General features: G+C 40.7%; 1 protein-coding gene across 5 annotated transcripts in view; it reads right to left on the bottom strand.

The window, feature by feature from the left end:
• Positions 1 to 18,701, bottom strand: part of SUSD1 (sushi domain containing 1) — a 38,375-nt gene extending 19,674 nt beyond the window's left edge. For 2 of the 5 annotated variants that reach the window (XM_052701397.1, XM_052701400.1), the window contains exons 1-8: positions 18,451 to 18,699; positions 17,139 to 17,252; positions 16,379 to 16,534; positions 15,602 to 15,754; positions 14,684 to 14,860; positions 12,924 to 13,103; positions 10,893 to 11,072; positions 1,328 to 1,422 (exon numbers count right to left, since the gene is read on the bottom strand). In XM_052701397.1, the coding sequence (XP_052557357.1) occupies positions 1,328 to 1,422; positions 10,893 to 11,072; positions 12,924 to 13,103; positions 14,684 to 14,860; positions 15,602 to 15,754; positions 16,379 to 16,534; positions 17,139 to 17,252; positions 18,451 to 18,538 (1,143 nt within the window). In that variant the 5' untranslated portion in view covers positions 18,539 to 18,699. Of the gene's footprint in view, positions 1 to 1,327; positions 1,423 to 10,892; positions 11,073 to 12,923; positions 13,104 to 14,683; positions 14,861 to 15,601; positions 15,755 to 16,378; positions 16,535 to 17,138; positions 17,253 to 17,476; positions 17,977 to 18,450 lie in introns of those variants that run through there. The other 3 variants (XM_052701401.1, XM_052701398.1, XM_052701399.1) reach the window with 3 other exon arrangements.
• Positions 18,702 to 22,092: the final 3,391 nt, after the last annotated feature.

The raw sequence follows: 22,092 nt of genomic DNA, 5'->3' as shown, positions 1-22,092 counted from the left end.
AATACATCCTGTTTATTTCTACTACAAATATAAGGAATCTTTAACATAGATTCCAAAACCACAACCAACACAAAAAGTTAATTGTAACTAAATGTAGAGCATGCATGAATCAAGTCACTACTTTCTGTTTTGTCTGTATTTTTTCATCCTTGCTCTAGAGAAGCAGCATTAAGGCTACATACCAGTAAAAGACAATATTTCTGCTGACATTCCCAGCACTGTGAAGTAAAATCTGGTATTTGTTTGAGGGGAAGGGATAGATGAAGCATATCTAGATGAGCTCAAGGCAATCCAGTCCAGACAGCGTTTGGAACTTCACTGCATCTATGTGTTGTCCTGAGTTTTACTACTCTGAAATGTCCCACTGAGAGCGGATTTCAGGCAGCAGCAAATGTACAGATCACATTACCTCAGAGATCCACAGTTCGCCAGTACCACAGGGTACAATGAAAAACATTTGCTTTGAACTATTAAGGTAATTTGGAACTTGTTTTTTTCCATCTCAGCGGTACTCAACGAAAGCACTCAAACTAAAACAGCACTGGTTTATAATGCAGCAGGAGAAAGGCTGTTTTCCAAAATTATCACCCTACCTTGAAATGCTTTTCCTCATTAATTTCCTCATCCTTTTTCATTTTTTATATTTTCATTCATTTCAAAAAACGACCTCTCCTGATTTGTTTGTATTCCCAAAACACAAGAATTCTTGTTGCATCATTTTGGATTTGAATAATTATTGATTGAACAACTTGTTTTTAAGAATCTGAACTTTAGCTTTCATTCTTAGGTTTACAGGTGGCAAACAATAGTAATTATAAATGTTATTTTCAATTTCCAAGAAAAACAGTTCTAAGAATATTCAAATGATAACATGGTCGAATCTTTTGAGCAAGGTACAGCATATCTACCTACCTTGTGTTTCTGAAATAGGTTACATCCCATATCTACAAGTGATATGCTGCTTGCTTGGAATGTTTACATCACAGATAGGGACAGAGAGCAAACTGCAGTGTTTTCTATGTCAATGCTCTGCAATGGAATTCCACTAAAACACGAACTTGTGCTGAAATGGTTCCTGTAGTTTTAAGCAGGTATAAAGATGCTTTACAGGATCTGGATCCAACAGCTCTTAAATCTTTCAACTAACATTAGGACAGGTATATGTTTGCTTCCTAGACTAGTCACGTTCAAGTTTGTGTGGCTCACTGGGAAGAGTGAGCCAAAAACTCAGCATATAAACAATATTCACTGAAGTGATCTCCAGTAATGACTCACAAAAATTAACTAGAACAAGGCTTCTCTCAGCCTCAAATACCACCCCACTTACTGTGTAAATTTTCTGCACTCCCAGTCTTCCAGTTCTCATTTGCCATTTCACACAAGTTTCATTGAATACGGTCAAATTACTGAACAATTCCTCCTCTGTGTGCAAAAACACAGAACAGAAATATTATTATTTCTCACACAGACCTTTATACATTTGGAGCAGCAGTTTATTTCTGCACTTTCCCAGTTCCTTTCACAAAGGGTAAATAAAACAAAGCAGGCAGAAATTGGGTGGCAAGCTTTGCCTTAAATGTGGTAGCTCCTAAAATCAAAAAACAAGGTTAAGAGAAAAAGCGCATTCTGATCTAAATGGCTGCATAGTCTTTAAACACAGAGCCAACATCATGTGAAGTACCACGAATAAGGAGAACAAAAATACTTCATTAAGTTTGCATTTTAATGTAGAATAATTTTAATCCTAACATCTTTTCAGATTAAGGCAATGGTACAGTTTCTTGTCTGCAAAGAACTAAGTCATTCAACCCATCAGACCTCTGGGTGACCAACTCAGATGAAAGAACAACTGATCAGAGAGATTCTGCTTTGGTTGCTCCTCCTAGTCATACTACATTACACTCAAACTATCAGTATGTATTCCTCATCAGAAACATTCATTAATTTGTGCTTGTGCTAGTAAAAACAAAGAGCAAGAAACAATGCCCCAGTTCCACAACTAATGCCACCTGTTCTATATTCTCCTTGAACTTGGCTGCCAGCATCTGGATCTCATGAGATGCAGTGATCTGTCTTTTTATGCATGAGCCATTCACAAATGAACCTGAAGACTTTGTAGACCACTGAATCTCATGCATTAGAAATTGCATTAGACAGCAAACAAAAAAGTCTGTAAAGACTTAAAAGATCTGTTCACAAGTAAAAGGGGTCCTGATAAGCCAACTTAAAAACAAACAAACTCTAGAAAACAAAACAACACTTCTCTGAATACAACAATATGAATTTTAAGAAAGCTTCTGGAGAAAAAGTTTCTTTATCTAAATGAATGTCTTTGTTCACTGTTTGCTTGGGCTTTCTTTTTAACAAGCTATAATAAGCAATTAAATGACACAGCCATACTAGCAACTTTTCAGACTTTCATTCGGTTAAAAGAAAAAAGTGCATATAATGAAATATGCAGCAAGTACAGCTGTAACAACCAACAGTAGAGTCCTCTGTGTCACCTGTGTTCATTTGGAAACTCAGAGTTGGTTCGTGTCTCAGAGAAAAAGCATGGCCAGAATGATCTACTCATCCATTCTTTTTATAGTCAGTTCTCTCACTGCTGTCATCAGACACAGAGCAGTTGCCTTCACATGACAAGATAATCAAATATCCTCCCAGAGCTAAGAATACATCTCCTTCTGGACACAGTTTGCATTGACAGGGAAAGTATTTGATCCTCTCCTTGCCTTCACAAGCCTTCAAATACGTCACTGCAAAATACTGCCGTATTTTCTTATCAGATCTACTACATGAATAAGGTTGTACAAATCTAAGCTCATGCTGATTCTAAGCTAAGAAGCCCTTACTAGCTACTGAAAGCACAAAGTGGATTTATTGATAGCCTTGGTTGATTCTTCAGAAATATTCATGAAGAAGTTGGTGTAATGCCCTGGTGTAAAGGCAGGCTACTCCTCTGTACGTCCACTTCATTTCATGGGGGTCCTTCGTTGCAAATAGACATTAATCTGTCACTGAAATAAATGAAAACAGAGATAAATCCCCCAATTTCCTGTACTGAAGCTGCTATTTATAACTGAAGTGTAACAGTTTAAGCGCTTAAGTGCAACCTTTGATTTCTTAATTTTTTTTTTAATTAAAGCTGCCACAAAACTATTTTCAAATAATGCCAAGAACATCTCCAAGTATCTAGCAAACAGATGCCTCACTCATTAGATCAGTTTTTCTACCCACTATCTCTTTTTAATACCCCCATTCCAGGCTGTCGTTAAATACCAAATTGCTGTTGAAAATTTCCTCTCCTGCAGAACAGAAGAAGAAGAAAACACGCATGCCATCCCCACAACAATTTCCTTACAGTTGGCTGTGTGATTCATTGCATTTAAATGTTTATTCCTATTATTTGTTTCACAGCAATGCCTAGAAATTTCAGGGTATTAATGCTGCTGCCCTAACACAGAATAAAAGAACACGTCCAGTTATTGTATTTTTTTTTTTTTTTTAAATCAAGCATTTTTTAAATGAAGCACTTAAATTCAGTAAATCACTTCTACTGAAAACTGCGTGGCAGTGATCACCCGTTAGGGAGTATAGCAGGAGGAAAAACACTGATTTAGTGGAGGGTTTTAGGGGACTATGATAAGGTTGCAGTTGGACTTGATCTTTAAGATTTTTTCAACCTGAGCAATTCTATGATTCTACAATTCTACTTATACGCAAATGAAAATTCAAAACAAGAAGAGACTAAAAAAACCCAATCTCTGAAATTACTCGGGAAGACAGTAAAAAATTTACAGTGCAAGGCATTCAGGCAAGGAAACTTACCTTGTACAGTGGCCTCCTTGGAAGGAAGCAAACAGCATTAGTAGCTCTTTTTTTTTTTTTCCTTTTCTGTAGCTACATCTGTCAGTACTGTCAAGAGCTCTGCACTTTTCCAAAGGACAAGGCCACCATGCATTTATCATATGCCCATAGTATAGCTGGCATACTTTTCACATGCACTAAAAGTTTCAACTTGTGATTGGCCAGTTAGGCCATTGGATGCCACTGTTGCTCAAATGGCATCCAGTTTACTTCCACAACATCCATCCCATCCCAAAGGAAAGGGTCCTAAAACAGCACGCAAGTGGCTGGGCATCAGGGCAAGAGTGTGGAAAAAAACCCTAGGTGAGTCAGACACTGAAAGGCAAACCTGGAATAGGGCTGAGAGACACAACTAACACCTGGCTGACAGCTTCCAGGAAAGGCAGATGCTGGTCAACAGAACACAAGTGGGAGAACACAAAAAGCAAGCAACAGAGTGATTCAGCAGTGCAGCAAGCGCACAGAGGGAGAAATCAAGCTAGGAAAACTACAGAAACAGATTCTGAGAAAAAGAAGTGAAGGTCAGTGCCTTCTTTATTCCATTTTAAAAAGCTCTGCTAGGAAGAAGAGTTTGTCTCTGTGCTTGAGTGCACAGAAAAAAACTTTCATATTAATCACAGCCAGTATGTAAACATCTGCACTGTCACGCTGACCTTCTGCAACCCAGTGCTGATGCACCCTTACGTCCTCAGCCTCCATCAGTTCAGGTCCCAGTGCTCCACTGTTATTTGCAGAATCTGAGCGAAACATAATAGGCAGACAATGTATGCCTGAACAGCCATTAAAATCACATGATGTCTTTCAGATACAGCTTCCATTAGTCCTCAGCTGAAAAAGCACTTGACTGCTACTGAGGTGAGCCTGAGATACATTTTACCAGAGAGGTACTCCTGAACTTGCTTGATTAAAAAAAAGGCATTTACCAGCATGCAGTCAGAACCAGCTCCAACCTACCATTCTGCCTTTTGCAGGTAGCTAAAGGGACATCCATACAGGCATGTGGATGCACAGGTTGTTTCTCACACTCACTCTGAATGTTGTCTTCCTTTTTTCAGATACTTTTCATTTTTAGCTGTGTGAAACCTGTGAAAGGTGCTGCAGATGCTGCCTGTTATTAACATGTATTACACACATGTTCAGACAAACAACACTTCAAAAGGGACATTTGCTCAATCTGATTCAAGGCACCTGTTCCACTGCGTACAGGCAAACCCATCTTCCATGGTACTTTTTGCAGATATACACAGAATCTATTCTAGAAAGAGATACCCTCAGCATCTGTACCTATCTTGAAAGGTAGCATGTTGTTTTTGAGAGGTTTGCTCATTCTTGCATCCAGTTTAATTAAGATTACAAATTTTAGCAGGATTTCACCTTCTGCCCTGAAGTTTACACAAAGAAAATCCACAAAAAACAGCAAGACTGTAGCCAGAGACAGCCATAGACAGATAGCTAATGATTTACTGCTTCTTTGGTCTAAAAATGTTACCAGAAAACAATCACATGCAGAGTATTTCATGTACTGATCAAGACTAACAAACACATAAAAGAGATACAGCTGTAAGTGTTTTTACAGTCGAAAGATGTATCAATCAATAGTGTGAGATTAGATGGGATTACCTGGACTGGGACTAGAAATTCACATTATCTACTCCATAGGTGAAAGAGGTTCTGTAGACTACTGTTTGCCATCAAAAGCTGGTTTCAAACAAAAGTCTAAACAGTTCTACTGAGCAAAAAGCTATAGTCCATTTATATTTTACTTTATTTACAGGCCGCTGGGCTGTGCATCGCTTTGATCTAAGGAGCAGCACCTCCCAAAACAGACTCCACCTGTGTTTTTCTAGGCAGTTAAAGAAATTATCTGATTGCCACACATCTGGATTTGACATATCCAATTAGCCCTTTGTAAGAACTCAGGCCAATCAGGTCCTGTTCATTGATGACTATAATTATTTTAATTGTTTGATGGGGTTCTTACTCCTACAGAACCATGTGTTTCGAATCAGTGCCTACAGATGTGAGTGACACCTTTTCTATTAAGATTTTATCTCCTGGCATGAATTACTTGCACATGGCTGGGAATAAAAATTAGGAGGAGAATGATATTTAAACCATTCACTGATGTGCGGAAATTACTGACACTACCAACAGAGAGACATCCCAGCTGTCCTTCTGTATCATCTCTTTATTGTACAATTGAAAATGCAAGAACTGACATCTAGCTAGAGGGAAAATCAGCCAGTGAGAATAAGGATAAAACAGAGGAGAAAAAGGGAAAGTGAAAGCAAACAAAAAGCAACTCCAAATGAAAAAGTGAGCTACTAAAACACCACAGAAAAGGAAATTAGTACTTCCATATTGAAAAAAAACCTAGGAAAAAAGTGTAGAACAAGGTCAGGCTGGACTGGGCTCTGAGCACCTGACAGAGCTGTAGCCGTCTCTGTTCACTGCAGGAGAGGTGGACCAGATGGTCTTTAAGGGTCCCTTCCAACTCAAATGATTCTATAATTCTATGAAATCAGGAGTAAAATCTAAATGTGGAAAAACAGGGCAGGACCATCTTTATTTTACAGCTGAAAAGATAATATCCATGCAACTGAGAGGGTTTAAAGTACACAGGTATGGAAAATCTGTCATGCCTTCTCTGGACTGCTTCATTAAGCTGCTCTTCCTTCTACACCTTCACAACTCTAAAGAAATGCTTCAATCAAAAAAAATTTGCTTCAATCAGCAAATATATGCCATTCCATAAGATTTTCAGTGTTGGCACACAATAGACCTTTGGGACATAACCATATTCATAACATTCAAGTTTCAGAAGTCAAGACATGCAGCTAATCCCTATTTGTAGATTGGGAGCCACATCACAGAAGAACGAAACGTTCTGAAACATGAAATGAATTCTCTCTTTGTCTAAAGATTAATAACGTATTGAGTAGGAAGCACTGTAAAAAGGAGTATGCACGTACATGTAAAGTTAAGACACAAAAGAAACTCCAACATCAGGATCAGATACAATGCATGCTGGTATGGAAGAGGAGAAGCTCCATTTTAAGTTCCAGGTTCACAGTACGTTAGGACTGAATCACCTTTTCCCCTGAGCACAAAAGCCTACAAACCACTGACAGCCTGTACAGCCTGTCTCTACTCTGTGAGGTTCTCACAACCAATCATTAAAAAAATCTATGCTGTCAGACTTGGCAGTATGGGGAAAACAGGGGTCAAATTTCCTTTTTGACTACCAGCAGCTATTTCCTACTGCCTGAGTTTTGGAATGCTCTGCAAGGAATGTGCACCACCTTCCCACACAGGTCAGATCCATTCTTCTAACATGCTCATTTATTTTTCCTTCCCATGCCCAGCAGCTGCTTCCATTGCAGGGACAATATTTCATTTAACACATCCAAAAAAGCTTTAGTAAATGCATTTCTAAAAATACAGTGAATGGGGATACTGGAAATTTATTTAAATACTGAGAAGCTATTATTTAATACAAACTTTTCTTTTCACTGGATAAAAATAAGGAAATTGGGTAAACTGACTTCCTTTCTTAGATCCCTTATTGTCACCACCCTCATCAACAGATGCTAAGCATAGAGTTACACTCAGAATACACTCACATAGAGATACACACAGCATAAGACAAGCATAGAGAAGGAATCTTCTGGGTCCAGAATAATGAGGAGCAGTTTGAGATGACAGCAAGATGGGAGGAAGAGTTGATCTGCCTGGGGGTAGGAAGGCCCTACACAGGGACATGGACAAGGCGGGGGTCAACCTTTTCTCCTGGGTAACAGCAATGGAACAAGAGAGAACGGCTGCAAGTTGAGCTAGGGGGAAGATCAGGTTGGATATTAGGAAAAATTTCTTCTCCATAAGAGTGGTTAGTCACTGGAATGGACTGCCCATGGATGTGGTGGAATCACTGTCCATGGAGGTGTGCAAGAAACACTTAGATGTGGTACTAAGGGACATGGTTTAGTGGAGAAATATTGGTGGTAAGTGGATGGTTGGATTGGGTGATCTTGGAGGTCTTTCCCAGCCTTGGTGATTTGGTGACTCTATGATTCTATATGTGGTTGTAGCCAGAGCAAAGGCAAATTCTTACAGGAAGATCAGCTAAAAAGGGAAAACTCTCCATGACAGGGATATCTTTTCGGGGTAGGAAATAAGAAGAAGGGGAAAAGAGGACTCTGCAAACAGAATCAAGACAGCTTCAATAGGCGAAGGGACCATTTTCCTCAAAAATATCATAAACTTTGTCCAATTATCATACAAAAGTGCTCCAGACACTCTCTCCTCTGCATATGAACCCAGTTCACCACAATTACTTTTAATTTGCCCTGCGTGTTCAAGAGGCAAGGTCTCAAAAGTTAGGTTGGATGTGTGGGTGTATGTATGAGCATATCCACACACATATAAGGAGGGGAAAAGTTTTTACATCACTGTCATAGTCCTTCCTGACATTTAATTAAGAAGCACTTGTATCCAAGCTTGCTAAAAGACAGAACCAACTCAATTTAATCTTTCATTTCAAATATGCTCCAACACCTCTCCCCATCCTTATCAAATAAAAGTTACCCCTAGAAACTTGGCAATGTCTTGGGACACACACTGCGCACTGTGCCCTTTGCAAGTGCAGATTCAGGAGAAAACATCTCAGATATAACCAATCCTCACAGCTACAGTGAACCCACTCAACAAGAAAAAAGAGTGGGAAGGACTGATTTTATGAATTTCCATTTAATAAGGAATGCAAACTTATGTTACTATATGTAACACTTGGTGCTCATGCCTAGAACAATCGGTCTAGATGAGATAAACATTACTACCAAAACCAGCTCAGGCTTGACAATTTCTTCTCCAAAATTCACAACAAGCAGAAAACAAAGCTTCTTGTTGTAAACTCCCTTCTATTCCACTGCTGCATGCTACAGCATGCTACTCCTACATCTCTTCCCTGAAACAAACTAAAATATTATTCCCACAAGAGTATCTTATTTTCCCTCTCCGTAGAAGATCCCAAATTTGCCAAGTAATTTCCTGTAACAAAAATAAATGAAACCACAGATTCCTGCTCCACAGAAGAAAAATAACCATTTCCAGAACAAGCTGTACAGGATGTCCAGACTTATATATTCATCATGCTGGACAGTGAGTAATTAACTGCTGATAAGTTCTCTGATCTTCAGTCTCTTGACTTCACATCAAGGGTTACAAAAGAAAGACTGTACTTCAGCTAACTACTGCCAGATTTCATTGCTGATGGCTCATTCCAATCAGCATCTCTAAGTAAAATTAATTTTTAAAAGCAATTTTAAAAATATTTAAAGTAGATACTATGAAGCGTTCACAAACACAGACTCCAAGGATTTCAGTCAAAAAGGAATGCAAATAAAGGGCATTCCATCACAGTGGCTGACTGAGACATTATTATTGGTCAATAGGAAGATGCTTGGGGGAATTCCTTAACTTTTTCCTTACTTCTAATGAGGTTTTCTAGACAGTAGAAAAAGAGAAATGTTTTTCGTATTGTTATAACAGAATTTATTTTGGAATGTTGCATGATTTTCTTTCATTATAATGAGACAATACCGATTAATCAAGCACACCTTCAAGGTCATACACATCTGAGAGACACAATCATTGAAATTTTATCTCTCATTACTGCTAATGAATATTAAAAACATACTACCAGTGGTTGAAAACCTTTGTATTAATTTCTCATTCATAATTTCTGTTTCAGATGAGCCTAGGCTAGTTAGTTTATTAAAAATAAAAACAAACAAAGGCTTTCCATTCCGCTTGTTCATACCTACAACCTTTTTTTGCTGTCTAACCTAACAGTTAGAGCTGGAGTCCACCCTACTGGCTCCCACAAAGCCCCTGCTGAAATTCACAGTGCACTGCAGGTTTGGGCCCCTCAAAGCTTCACAGTGCTGGCAGTACCTCTTGGCATCACAGAATCTTATCCACCTGATTAACCTACCCAGTCCACACAATGCTCCCTTCAAAACCAATCCATAAACCACAGCCATGCAAATTGTCCAAATCAAATGCAAACTGTGAATTCTAAGCAACAGCCATTCCATTTTCCACCAGGGCACTATAAAAAGTGAGGGAACTGTTTTTCTGTGTGCTGATTTTATGTGATGTCACATGGTTCATATCCCCAGTGAATGCCCAAGACATCAGGTGAGGCAACAGAGGTATCAAGTGGCAGAGCTTTGTAAAGGTTTTGTCTGTGAAGTAGCAACAGTCGAAGGCACACTTCCAGTCCTTCTGGAAAACATGTGGAGGAAATAAAGCTAGAGCAGCATTGTCATCTGCAAAAGACAGCACTGCTACTTAGAAAGAAGAGCTGGACTGCCACAAAGATGCCACACGACCCTGCTTTCCGCACAGAGAGCAACATTTGAGGAGCACAACTGCCAAACACCTGCTAATTCTTAACTGTTACTAAAATGTCATTACGTCCTGTTTCCAAGACCATGTAATACAGACAGCACCTTCCTCACAAATCTCCTTTCTCAGCACTCATTCTTTTGAAAGAAAATCCTCTTCAACTGAAATTCAGAGAAACAGATCTGGCTGAAAAGACAACCCCAAACCAAATTTATTCTAGGTACCAGGGGGGAAGAAGAGAAAAGACCTCTGAATTCCACCAGCTCTACTGTAATGTCCACTGCAACGACAGTATCAGGCCCACAGCAGAGCAGTATTAAATCCCACCTTCTCTACTGTTTCCTGTCTTTAATGCTGAGGACCTTAGTTGTGTTAGTCCCTTCCTGTTTGAAATAAAAAGCAAGGCAGCTACATAAAGATCTAACTATGAAACTCCACTAGAAACTGCTGTATGTTTAACATTGTCTTTCTTGACTTCCGTCACAGAGTACTACCATGTTCTATGTATGGCAAATTACAAAGGGATTTCTTGCCTTCCATCAACCCTACCTCAGGAACAGGAATTAGGAACTATTTAAATAGCACACCCCACAGGAATTTCCTACAGTAATATTTACCTTTGCATATGTATGTAATACTCTCCCACTTCTGTTCCAGCGTGCATTCTGAAAAATTCCTCTCTCCATTGAAATAATATCCTTCTTTACATTTATAGAACACTCTGCTCAGTAGAGTGGTAGAATTGTCCCAGAATATTTCTGTGTGTGGAATCAGCAAAGGTTTGCCACAATCTATTTCTGGAACAGAAAAAAAAAAAAAACCACATGATAACAAAGCCTGCAAATGGAAACAGGCAAGGCGTGTCAAAGAGTTTAAGCAAAAGATGTGAATCACCCCACTTTTTTTTTTTTTTTTTTTTTTATTTCCTAGTGATTTCTACTAGTCGGGTTAGATTTCTAGAACCTGGAATTTCATGACTGAGAAGTTTCTAGAAGAATGAAACATTTATTCTTCAAGACGAATCATAACATAAAACAGCAACCTGTTTAGAAATGGAGAACAATGCAAATTTTTAGTAACTAAGAAACTCTTTAGAACTTAACCACTTTAGAAACTTTAGAAACTCTTATCCACCACAAGTTATTTATTTCTCACCATACCCATCACTAGCAACAACAGAGCTGAAGAATTACAGATGGTCCAAAAAGTAATAGCAATAACAGGGTTACGTCCCCTGCCAGTGGACTTAATTTGAACTGTGTAGAAAGGCAGAAGCTGCCCTTACTCAAGGACAAGTAGAAACTATTTCTCGGGGAGAAAATTAATGAATTATTCAGACTTCTAAAGAGGTAACGAAATATATGGTGGTGAACTTAAAAATTAATTCATCTACTCGACTGTTTTCAGGAGTTTCATAATTAAAATAGGGAGCTGCAAGAACAAAGAGCACCAAATCAATGGAATACAATTATTTGGGGTTAAAATTCCATTTCTGACTAATAAACATGAATCTCCACTTTTGCATTTTCTTTTTGAGACACAAGCAGTGAAAAAATTAAAGATCTTACCTTCACTATAACTTAAATGCAGAAAACAAGTGCTTTTAAACTGCTTAATCTTATGTGATTCAAAAATTCTACTCAGTTAATTGTATGAATTGCAGTGTGGAATACATCCACCTTCTAATATGCCAACGTGTATGAACGTATGCATCTGTTACAAAACAACTGGAAGATTTAGAATAGCTGGTTTGCATGCAAAGAATATGTTTAACTTACATAAGGGCAGTACGTGATGAGGGGCAAAAAATGGGATCACTCCGTAACTACAGCTATCTGCACACAGCCATCCAGTAATGAGATTGAAAGGCAGAGATGCAGAAATACACACATGTGTAAGATGGAATACTTTCAGTTAAGGTTGGTAACCCTGGACAAGAATATTAAGAAAGATTTTAATAGCAGGGAGACTACGATTGCAATGAAGAGAAAACCTGGCTTTGCTGGATTGAGCTGATGCAACATTAATTGGTTGTAAATGAGTGAGTAAAATTGTGCCAGTGAAAAAACTGACTAAAGACTGTACTTACCCACATTTCAGGGGTTAAAGCACATTTTTTAGTGTACCCTTATGTTTCCTCTTAACAAGGAACTTGGTAGACTACATTCTTCAAACCATAACAAAATGATTCATGATTCTGATCAAATAACACTGCAAGATTAAGCAATCACAGCTAGCAACTGGAAGGTATCTGAACATAGAATTCTAAGGGAAAGCAAACAGCTAGTGATGGTTCAATTTCTGAGTAGGGGCTTCAACCGTGGGTTAGATTCTAAGCTAGCAGCAATTTTGGGTGAATTATCATCTCATGGAGATCCCAAAGTCTAACATGCAAAAAATACTGAGAAGATATCTTTCTCCATTATAAGAGTAATTTTTAAAAATGTATTGCAACTTCATTAGCAACACAGGAAAAACAAATTGCTTAAACTATGGCTGTTGTTCTGTGATTGCACTTCGTCTCCTAGAAAACTGTGTAAACCACATCCTCCCACGAAGCTGTCTCTAACTGATGACTGCATGGCTGCTTTACAGAGCTGTCTGAAACAGTATCTATTCTTATTGACCTGGAGGCAGATTTGATTTACCTTTGCACACCAAATCAGCACCATCCCACTGCCCTTTGGCATTGCACTCCGCAGTCTGATTGCCACTTGCAATAAAGTAACCATGAACACAATTGTAAGTAACTTCACTTCCATATGTGGTCCCGCTTAGAGAGGCTTGACGTGCATTTAAGATAGAAGGTGGAACTCCACAATCCACACCTATTGATAGAAAGGAAGAGGAAAATCAACTGTTAGTCAACAGCAGAAGTCAGGATGGCTGCATTCCATTTGTCACTTTGTTTCATCACTATCAACTAACTCTCTTCTGCAGTTGTCCAGCTCTCCCTCAATTCCCCACTGACATCCTCCTGAAACTGACAGAGCTGTATCTACTCCAGACCTTCCAAACAAAGCGAGTTATGTCTGCCTCACCTTCACCTGGCCAGCACCAATGGCCAGTGTAATCATCACATGAAATAAATGCCTAAATTACCATAGGAAGGAAGATAAAAGACAAACTTGTTGATTTTGCTGATTGAGAAGACATTACATCTGGCCAGGAGAAAGTCTTCAGTAAGCAAGGATGAAAACCCATCGGGGAAATTGCTAGAGCTTAATAATTATTTAAAGGTGCTTTTACAGATATATAATAAAAATGACAATTAAAAATGAGAGAATCATGTCGGATTCAGAAAAGGAGAAGTCTTGCTTGAAATCCAGGAAAAGACCTTGCAGCGCAAAGGGGGGAAATACTTCTTCTTTCCAACTTATGGGCTTTATGTGTGTTATTTCAGCTATTGGAGGTGCTCAGAAACTTCAGCCTCCTTCAGCCTGATCTCCTGTTTGACTGCAGAAATTCAACACATCATGTGACAGAAACATCACTGAAAAGTACTACTGAAAAAAAGTATCAATAATTCAGAAGAGCTGCACTCCACAAGTTTTCTTTCAGAAAGCTTCTATGACATCAAGCACTTTCTTTTAATTTTTTAATTCATGTTCTTATTTCAGGGGAAAAAAGGACAAAATATTACTTAAATTCCTTTGTTTTCAATGTTCGTGTATTTTATTACTCAGGAATAACTGCTACTAATAATCTAGACACCTGCACGCAGCAGCATTTCAACAAGATGGTTGATAACAATACTAAAGTAAATTGAGCTCTTAAAGAAGCTCAGGGAAAACTTCACATTTGAGAGATCTGGAAGTGTTGGCTAACACAAAAGCTCCCAGCATCATGAAGGCTATCTGGAGATAAGGGGTGGTATGAAGTCTCTTTTGCAACTTTCAGATGAAGTCTCAAAAGCTATCTGAGAAATTGGGTCTTTGCTTATGAGGTCACTGTTCGTTTTTTTTTTGCTTTTTTTTTTTTTTTCCCCAATTCCATGGCCTTTCCCAGTACAGCAAAGTAGAGGTTTTCTAGACAGACACTGACATAAGAACACACTGCAGCATCTCTAAAAGTGTAAAGACCAGTACTGAAGATGTCATTATAAAAACAAGAAGTAATGTAATTGTATTATATAATTACTAAAAAATAAGGCTGCTCTTGCAAAAAACCTTTATAAAGAATCATGACAGAAATAGGAATTTACTATTCATGCTACATATGGCATACTGATTTTGAAGTAGATTCAAATTCACAAACACCAAAACAGCTACAATAGCCTGTCCTTTTTTTCTCTTTTTTTTTGTCTTCTTTTAAGTCTACTACATTTCACGCAAACACACTTCACCATCCATTTAAATCATTAGCAGAGAATTCAAGAAACATATAGAGCTACAAAAACTCACTCTACCTTTACAGCTCAAAGTGGCAGGCTCCCAGGCTCTGTCTGCAGTGCAGTACGAGGACTTTCCCTCACTGCTGTAAAACCCTTCTTCACATTCATAGTGAACCGTGCTTCCTGGTACCAGGCTGTAGTTCCCCACAATGTAGCCGTGCTTCATTTCGGGAGGAGAGCCACACCGAATTTCTGCAAAAGATTGGGACAGAAGCTTGCACAGCACAAAAAACACAGCACGTAACCAAAACAAAGTGGAGCACTTCATCCAGGTACACTGGGCAAACCAGGCTGAGAGTTTCACCAATGGCTCTTGCAACAACAGGGAAAGGTTACCAAGGCAGCTCCTTCTACCTGTAGCACTGCTATAGCCCATCTATTAAATCCACCCCAGGGAAGAAAGGAGGTGGAACAGTTTCAAATTGAAAGGCTGTTTCCTCTCTTCCCCCTCCCAGCAATATAAGCAGACCAGTTCAATCAGGGAGGTGTCATAGTGTGCAACAGACGAGTAAACAATTGCTTTTTTATTCCTCTCTCCAGGCTTGTTTTACTCACTTGACCTTTCCCACCAGCCATTTACCCCCTCTTCCTTTCTCTGCAAGCAGTGTGATCACACTGGCAAATGGTTATGCCATATTTCTTCCCTATTTAGAAACTAACTACATCATCTTTATAGCATTACTAGAGCCTCTATGGTGCTGCACACCTGATCTGCTGCTGAGAGTCTGTAGCAATCACGTCCCATGCTGACACTAACATCTAGGCATCACAGGAACAAGTTGAACCCAAGGGGAAAAAACATCACTCAGCAGATTGAGCCCGTGGAGAGGGCTTCCGTCTGCTGACTGAGAAGCACAGGTCACAGTAGGTGACACTACATCAGGAAAGGTCTGATTTTATCTGCTTACACAAACAGCATCCAAAGGCTCTCACCTTTACACAAAGTGCTGCTCACATTTGGATGAAAAGAACGCTCTCCATTTTCTAATTTATAACCATCATTGCAGTAACATTCATAGCTTCCTTCAGTATTGACACACCTTGCATTGTAACCACACAGCCCAGGCTCTTCACATTCATCTATATCTAAAAATTCAGAGAAAAAATACACGCACTTCATATCAGATTTTTCTTTTTTAATGAATCACCATAGGACTCGAGCTTAAAACAAACACATACTTCCCTGGAAGGTTCTACATATCTTCTGTTGGCTCTTCTTGGAAACAAAAGACCTTACCACGCCTGGCACCCAAGCATCTGGGAGGAGACTCAGAATTCCGTGGTTAGCTGAACTTAAGTTGATTTCTGATCAATTTCACCTGACAAATAGTTTCTGATGCATTTCCTGCTACAGCAATCCCACAGAAATCCCATTTCAGCAGATACCTTAGTAACAAGTTCATACACGCAACAAGGAACCGAATAACATCCCACATTAAACAAAAATATGACATTTCAGAGGGAAAGATAAGCATCATATTTTCTTACATTTATGTATGTTCTTTTCTGGGGTACTCATTTCTTGAGTGGGATTTTGCAGCAACAATTTATAATAGCAGAGTAAAAAATGAAAAATTGAACTAATTTATAGCTATGAGAGTTTATGTGTCAAAGAAGTGCATGACACAGCAGAAAGTGGTCTGATACAGCTTCAGGTAGTAAGCTCTATGGGGATAAGAAAGACTTTTGCAATGAAATTCCTGTGCCTACCTGTACAGTTGGTGCCATCGTTGGGAATAAATGTCTTGTTGTTGTTAGAGGCCCGGAATCCATCCAGACAAACGCAGTAAAAACTTCCATATGTGTTGTGACACAGTGTGTGATTTCCACAGATCTTGCTGGCTCCTATCTGACACTCGTCTTTATCTAAAAGCAAGTTTACAAACATTAGAGAGAGATTATAAACTAGAATATCACCTGCACCTCCTTCCTGGAGTGGAGACCAGAGGTGAAGGACCTCCCTCTAACCAGTGGTAAGCTCTTGTACCCACTCAGACACAGGATTTGACATCACCCTCTATTGATTTGTTGTGTGAGATTGTACCAGAAGGGCGTTATCAACCATACTTATAAAAACCATGGCACATTTCTCATAGAAAACAATGACACATAATAAATCTATGTCTTTTTTCACACTGTTATTAAGAATAGGCTTTTGGCTTACAAAACTTAATTTTAATTACCCACTATCCTGAGACAACAGGAAAAAAGTCAGTGAAGTATGCTGATTTTATTGTATAGTCTAGTTTTCAGTTCAAGAATACATATGTTGAAAGGAATACTGAAGTCAAACTGAATGCTTTTTTATTTTATTTTATTTTTTTGCTGGAGATCTGATAAAAAATACAAAGTAAACCACTCCACAAAATGACAAAGGCCTTACCATATTGTGAGGAATTCAGTAAGATTATCCAAAAAGGGCATTTTAGGGCTTTAAATAGTTTCTTGTCATTTTACTGACGCAGCCTACCTTGGCAGTGGGTTCTTCCATTGCCCACAAATCCATAGTTACAGATACAGGCACTTTTTCCTTCAATTTGGTGACACGTAGCATGAACATGGCAGGCTGCACAGACATTTGAAACTGACCAGAACAAAAAGAAAAAAAATTACTTTGAAAACAAAAATAACAGCTATGAAACTGGTCTGCAATGGGTAACTAGAATACTATTTAACTGTAAATAAAATCCATCCAGATTCTGGAACACAGAATAAAATCCCATATCCTCCCAATTCATTTTCAAACTTGAAGGAAAACCATAGAAAAAAAGGATTAAACAAGAAACTGCAACAGTTTTCTTCACCCACCTCTTCCTGGACAGCAAGCCTGCTGTATTTCCATGGCGGCCATGCCAGCTACTCATTTTGTTTCTATTGTTTACTCACAGAAGCACGGAACAGAATCATAGAGTATTAGGGTTGGAAAAGACCACTGAGATCGCTAAGCCCAATTACCAGCATACCCCACCATGCCCACTAGCCCCGTCCCTCAGTGTGCCTGGGCTCTGTCAGACTGGTGGTATCGTACACTATCAACACATACATGGCATGAAAGGCACTCATAAAAACGACTGTACACAACCTAACGTAGTGTAATTTGATAGGGATATATAAACTAAAATAACATACAAAACTAATCACTTGCAGTCACACTTTTGGGGCATTTTGTGCCTTTCTCTCTCCTGCTTGCCACTTCGTCTCTCTACCTTCAGGCACACACTGGCCTTCCGAGCAACCAGTCCCAGAACGGACGGCTGAATGCAGAGCCTGGCCACGCTCACAGCGCGCAGCGTGACGGCGCCGCAGCGGTGCCACCTTCTCACCTTCCTACAGCGGGCAGGGCTGATAGAGACGCTGTGGTACTTACAAAATGCAGATCTTACCGCACGCGTTACAAAATTCTGCGTGTTTCTACACGGTTTCCAAATACATGCCGCACGGCAGAAGGCAGCTGACGACGCCAGCTAGCCCCTGTGCCCCAATCTCTGGTGTGTTCACCGGAGATTTCCCCACGGCGAACGGAAATCGGGGGGAGCACCACGGCTCCCACCCCAACGCCACTGCTTTCATGCACGTGTTTGCGCAAAACTCTTTCAACACCGATTACAAAACCGAACTTAGAAGCCGCCACGGGTGCGAGCTCTCTGAGGCCGCCTCTATCTTCCGATCAGAGATGGGATCACCCTCCTCAGTATGGTGCGCTCCCACCGCCGCTGCCCACCAGCCGTGCTCCCCTTCCCCTCTGTAGCCCCCCGCTCTCTCTGGAGCCGGGCCGCACTCACCCTCCAGCCCCGCACCCGGCGGTAGCACCAGCACCAGCACCAGCAGTAGCGGCGGCGGCCCCAGGGCCCAGCCGCGCCCCGCACTCATGTCCCCGCCGCCTTCACGCCCCTCGCTGCCGCGCGGCCCCGGCGCCTCCGCATCCCCCCGCGGCGCGGAGGGAGAGGGCGGCTGCTCCCGACCGAGAACGCCGCACTGTGCCGAGCGCCTGCCCCCGACCCTTATCGCTTGCCCCTAGCCAAGCCCCTTTCGTCCCTCCAACGAAGAGCCCTTGCCTGCAAAACCCTCTTCTTCCCCCTCCCCCCCTTTCCCTGGCACAACCCCTTCCTTCCCCAGGACACCGCCTCTGCCCTAGCCGGGGCGGGTGGCAGCGCTGATAAGGGCTGCCGCGCTATGCAGCGGCCGGCTTGCAGCGCAGGGGCGGCGCGCAGAGGAGATTATTTATGAGTACTGGGAAACGGGGAAGGACGGCGGGAAGATCGCCCCTCACGCGACATGCATCCTGCCGGCACCCCGTGCCTGCTGGGGAACCTCTCCCCCTGCTACAGGCTGCACTGGGAGATCGCACACAGGATATGGAGGGCCTTGTGTCCGTTAGCACCTAGGACTGCTAGAAGAGCACCTTAAGCTCTACAGATTCATATGAATTATGTGTCTGTGCTTGGATCTGAGGAAATCTTTTGCCTTGTAGGTCTTCCTTGGGGTACAACCATGTCCCCAAGCACTATTTTTAATCAACACCAACAGACCAGGAGCACTTGCAGCCCAGAAGGCCAACAGCGTCCTGTGTTCCATCATCAGGTGGCAGGAGGGAGAGTGAAGGGATTGTTCCTTTCTGCTCTGCTCTCACGAGGCCCCAGCTGCAGCACTGTATCCAGCTCTGGGGTCCCCTGCACAAAGAAGATGGCAGAGTGGATCCAGAGCAGGGCCATAAAAATGACCACAGGGCTGGAGCACCTCTCTATGAGCACAGGCTGAGGGAACTGGGCTTGTTTAGTTTAGAGAAGGCTGCAGGGAGACCTCGATGCAGCCTTCTAGTACTTAAAGGGAGCTTATAAACAAGAGGAAAAATAACTTTTTACATGGGTAAATAGTGATAGGACAAGAGAGAACAGTTTCAAACTAAAAGAGGAGAGAATTAGATTAGATGTTAGGGAGGAAATTCTCCACAGTGAGGATGGTGAAACATGCTGCCCCGAGAAGATGTGGGTGCCTCATCTGTCAAGGTGCCCAAGGCCGGGTTGCATGGGGTCCTGGGCAGCCTGATCTGCTGATTGGCAGCCCTGCCCATTGTAGGGGTTAGAACTGCATGGGCTTTGAGGTCCCCTCCAACCCAACCCATTCTGTGATTCTATAACATACTGAAAATGATTTGCAGAGGGCATTGGTTTCCCTTCCTTAGTAGCCCAGCAAGATATAAACCCACTATGCACTCCAGTTTCTACTGTGCCTTCCATAGAGAGTAGTGGAAATGACTCCTTATAGTTACATTTTACATGGGAAACAGGAAAATATTTTTGGCTGCAAGGATGAATAAATATATCATTATATTTTAAAGAGAACAAGTCAGAAAACAATCTTAAAAGAGAGTTACAAGGAAATGTGTATTGATTGAGGAAAATACAGAACCTAGACTGGAATTAAACTCCTTGTGTGCTTATTAGTTGTTGTTTAAGACATACTTCAATGCAGAATAATCAAAGTATACACAAGGCTATTTTAAATCATATCTCTATTGTTCACATATCTAAATTGAAAGCACAGTCATAGGAAATAAGAGCTTAAAGGATGCTGAGAGGTCGTCTAATCCATTTTTCTGCTCTAATACAAGCTCAGCTGTAAATAAATGATTCCTGACATAGCCTGATGGTTAACATGACAACAGTGTAGGATTCACAGCATTTACAAGCAATCTGTTCCAGTACTTTGCTTTCCTGGTAATCTGAAAATGGTAAACCACTCAATTTGTAATGGTAATCTGCTCAACTTTTAAATTAAAGATGCCAAGATGCTAAGCCTTTGTCTTGCTCACAACAGCTTTGGTGATCAGGATCCAGATGTGAATCAGGTAATGAAATGCCACATAACATATCTGCTCTGTAGTCACCTGCTGAAGTCCTGAGTTACTTATTTAGAAGGATGAAGATCTAGGAGGGTGAAGTAGCTGTCCAAACAGCTTAGGCACATTCAGCTTATTCCATACAAAAATCTGTCTGTTGACTACATGGAAAAACGGACAGAATTTCTGTTCTGCACAGCATAAGGTTTTTAATCTTTTCATTGTCAAATTCAAAGGATCCAGTGTTGTAATTATGTTTCCTCTGTACCTGATAGCATTACATACATTATCCAGCAAGCAACTGTACCAGTATTTGCCTCCATTTCTCCTCTTGTGATGGGAAAACAGTTGTGATGGTCGAAGTAATTGAATTCATCCAGAGACACCTGGAAGTTTCCAGCACAGTTCTTCCTTGCAGTCGTATAAATGGAGATAATTGAAAACCCAAAAGGCAAGCAGGATTAAACAACTCAGTCGTCTGTGTTTGTTCTCCTTAGAAGACATAGAATGTCACTATGCCATTTAAATCCCATTCATTTTATAAGGATGTTTGGCAGAGATTGCACTACTTATGCTGACATACAAAGACAAAATATTTTATACTAATGGCTCTTTTGTCAAACAGATTTGTAAAAGCACAGCAAACATCTTCAGCCAGAGTGAGTAATGTAACTCATCCACTCAGCTGTTCGTAACTCAGTGACATTCTGTAGCAGCTTGCTATGGAGCCCTTCTCTCCAGCTGGCAACAAGGAGTGACTGTAACTTGACAGCAGGTCAAGTTTTCTGCCTCTTTTTGACTCTCTAGCTTATTTAAAAATGAGTCAGATTGATATCTGTTTTGTAGTTATCCACTTTATTTTCATGGATATCATGGATTTCAAGGAATAGCAATTGCTGAAACAGAAACAACTGGAAAATTGGCCGGTCCTCTTCAGCATCTCATGAAAACACTCCAGTAAATACTGCAGAGAGGAAAAACATTCTCCTGCAATGCTTCTTGCTACAGAGGAAATAGTTAAACTCCAGTTGTTTGCAGCATATATGCGTGTGGTCTCAAGTGCCATTCAATGCCATTATCTATGCCACTGCCTCAACTCCTGACGAGAAGAGTCAAGATTTAAAAAAAAAATAGAAAATGAAATCTTTGCAAAGGAATTAGAGATATCTGCATTAGGTCAAACCTTATTAACCTTAAATATTGAATGCTTCTGTAGCACTTCCCTGGAGGCTAGGCCTTGGATGAAGCAGACCTCAGACCACAGCATACTCGTCTCACAGCACGAGCATGCTAGATGATAAAGCCTGTTGACAGTTGGTGCTAATCGGAAAAGCAGTTCTACAGAGCAAAAGGGCTGCTATCTGTGGCTTTAGCACCGGAGTCAGAGCCCAAACTGAGCTTTACACAAGCTCACTGTGACCTCAGATAAGATAACCCCTTTCTGCCTCTCTTGGCTTCTCCCTCCTCCCTCAGCTGTGAAACTGGGATAATATTCCAACAGAGATGTTTTCAGGCTTAATACCATAAAAGCAGGTCTGTGGTGATGGCATGTAAACTGTCTGACAGAGCCTTTGATGTCACCGCA

This window comes from Tympanuchus pallidicinctus, unplaced genomic scaffold (genome assembly GCF_026119805.1).
Source record: "Tympanuchus pallidicinctus isolate F22 unplaced genomic scaffold, pur_lepc_1.0 scaffold4, whole genome shotgun sequence".
In the NCBI taxonomy this organism is placed as follows: domain Eukaryota; kingdom Metazoa; phylum Chordata; class Aves; order Galliformes; family Phasianidae; genus Tympanuchus; species Tympanuchus pallidicinctus.
The sequence above is the reverse complement of the archived record's forward strand: the minus strand, read 5'-3'. Positions and strand labels throughout refer to the sequence as shown.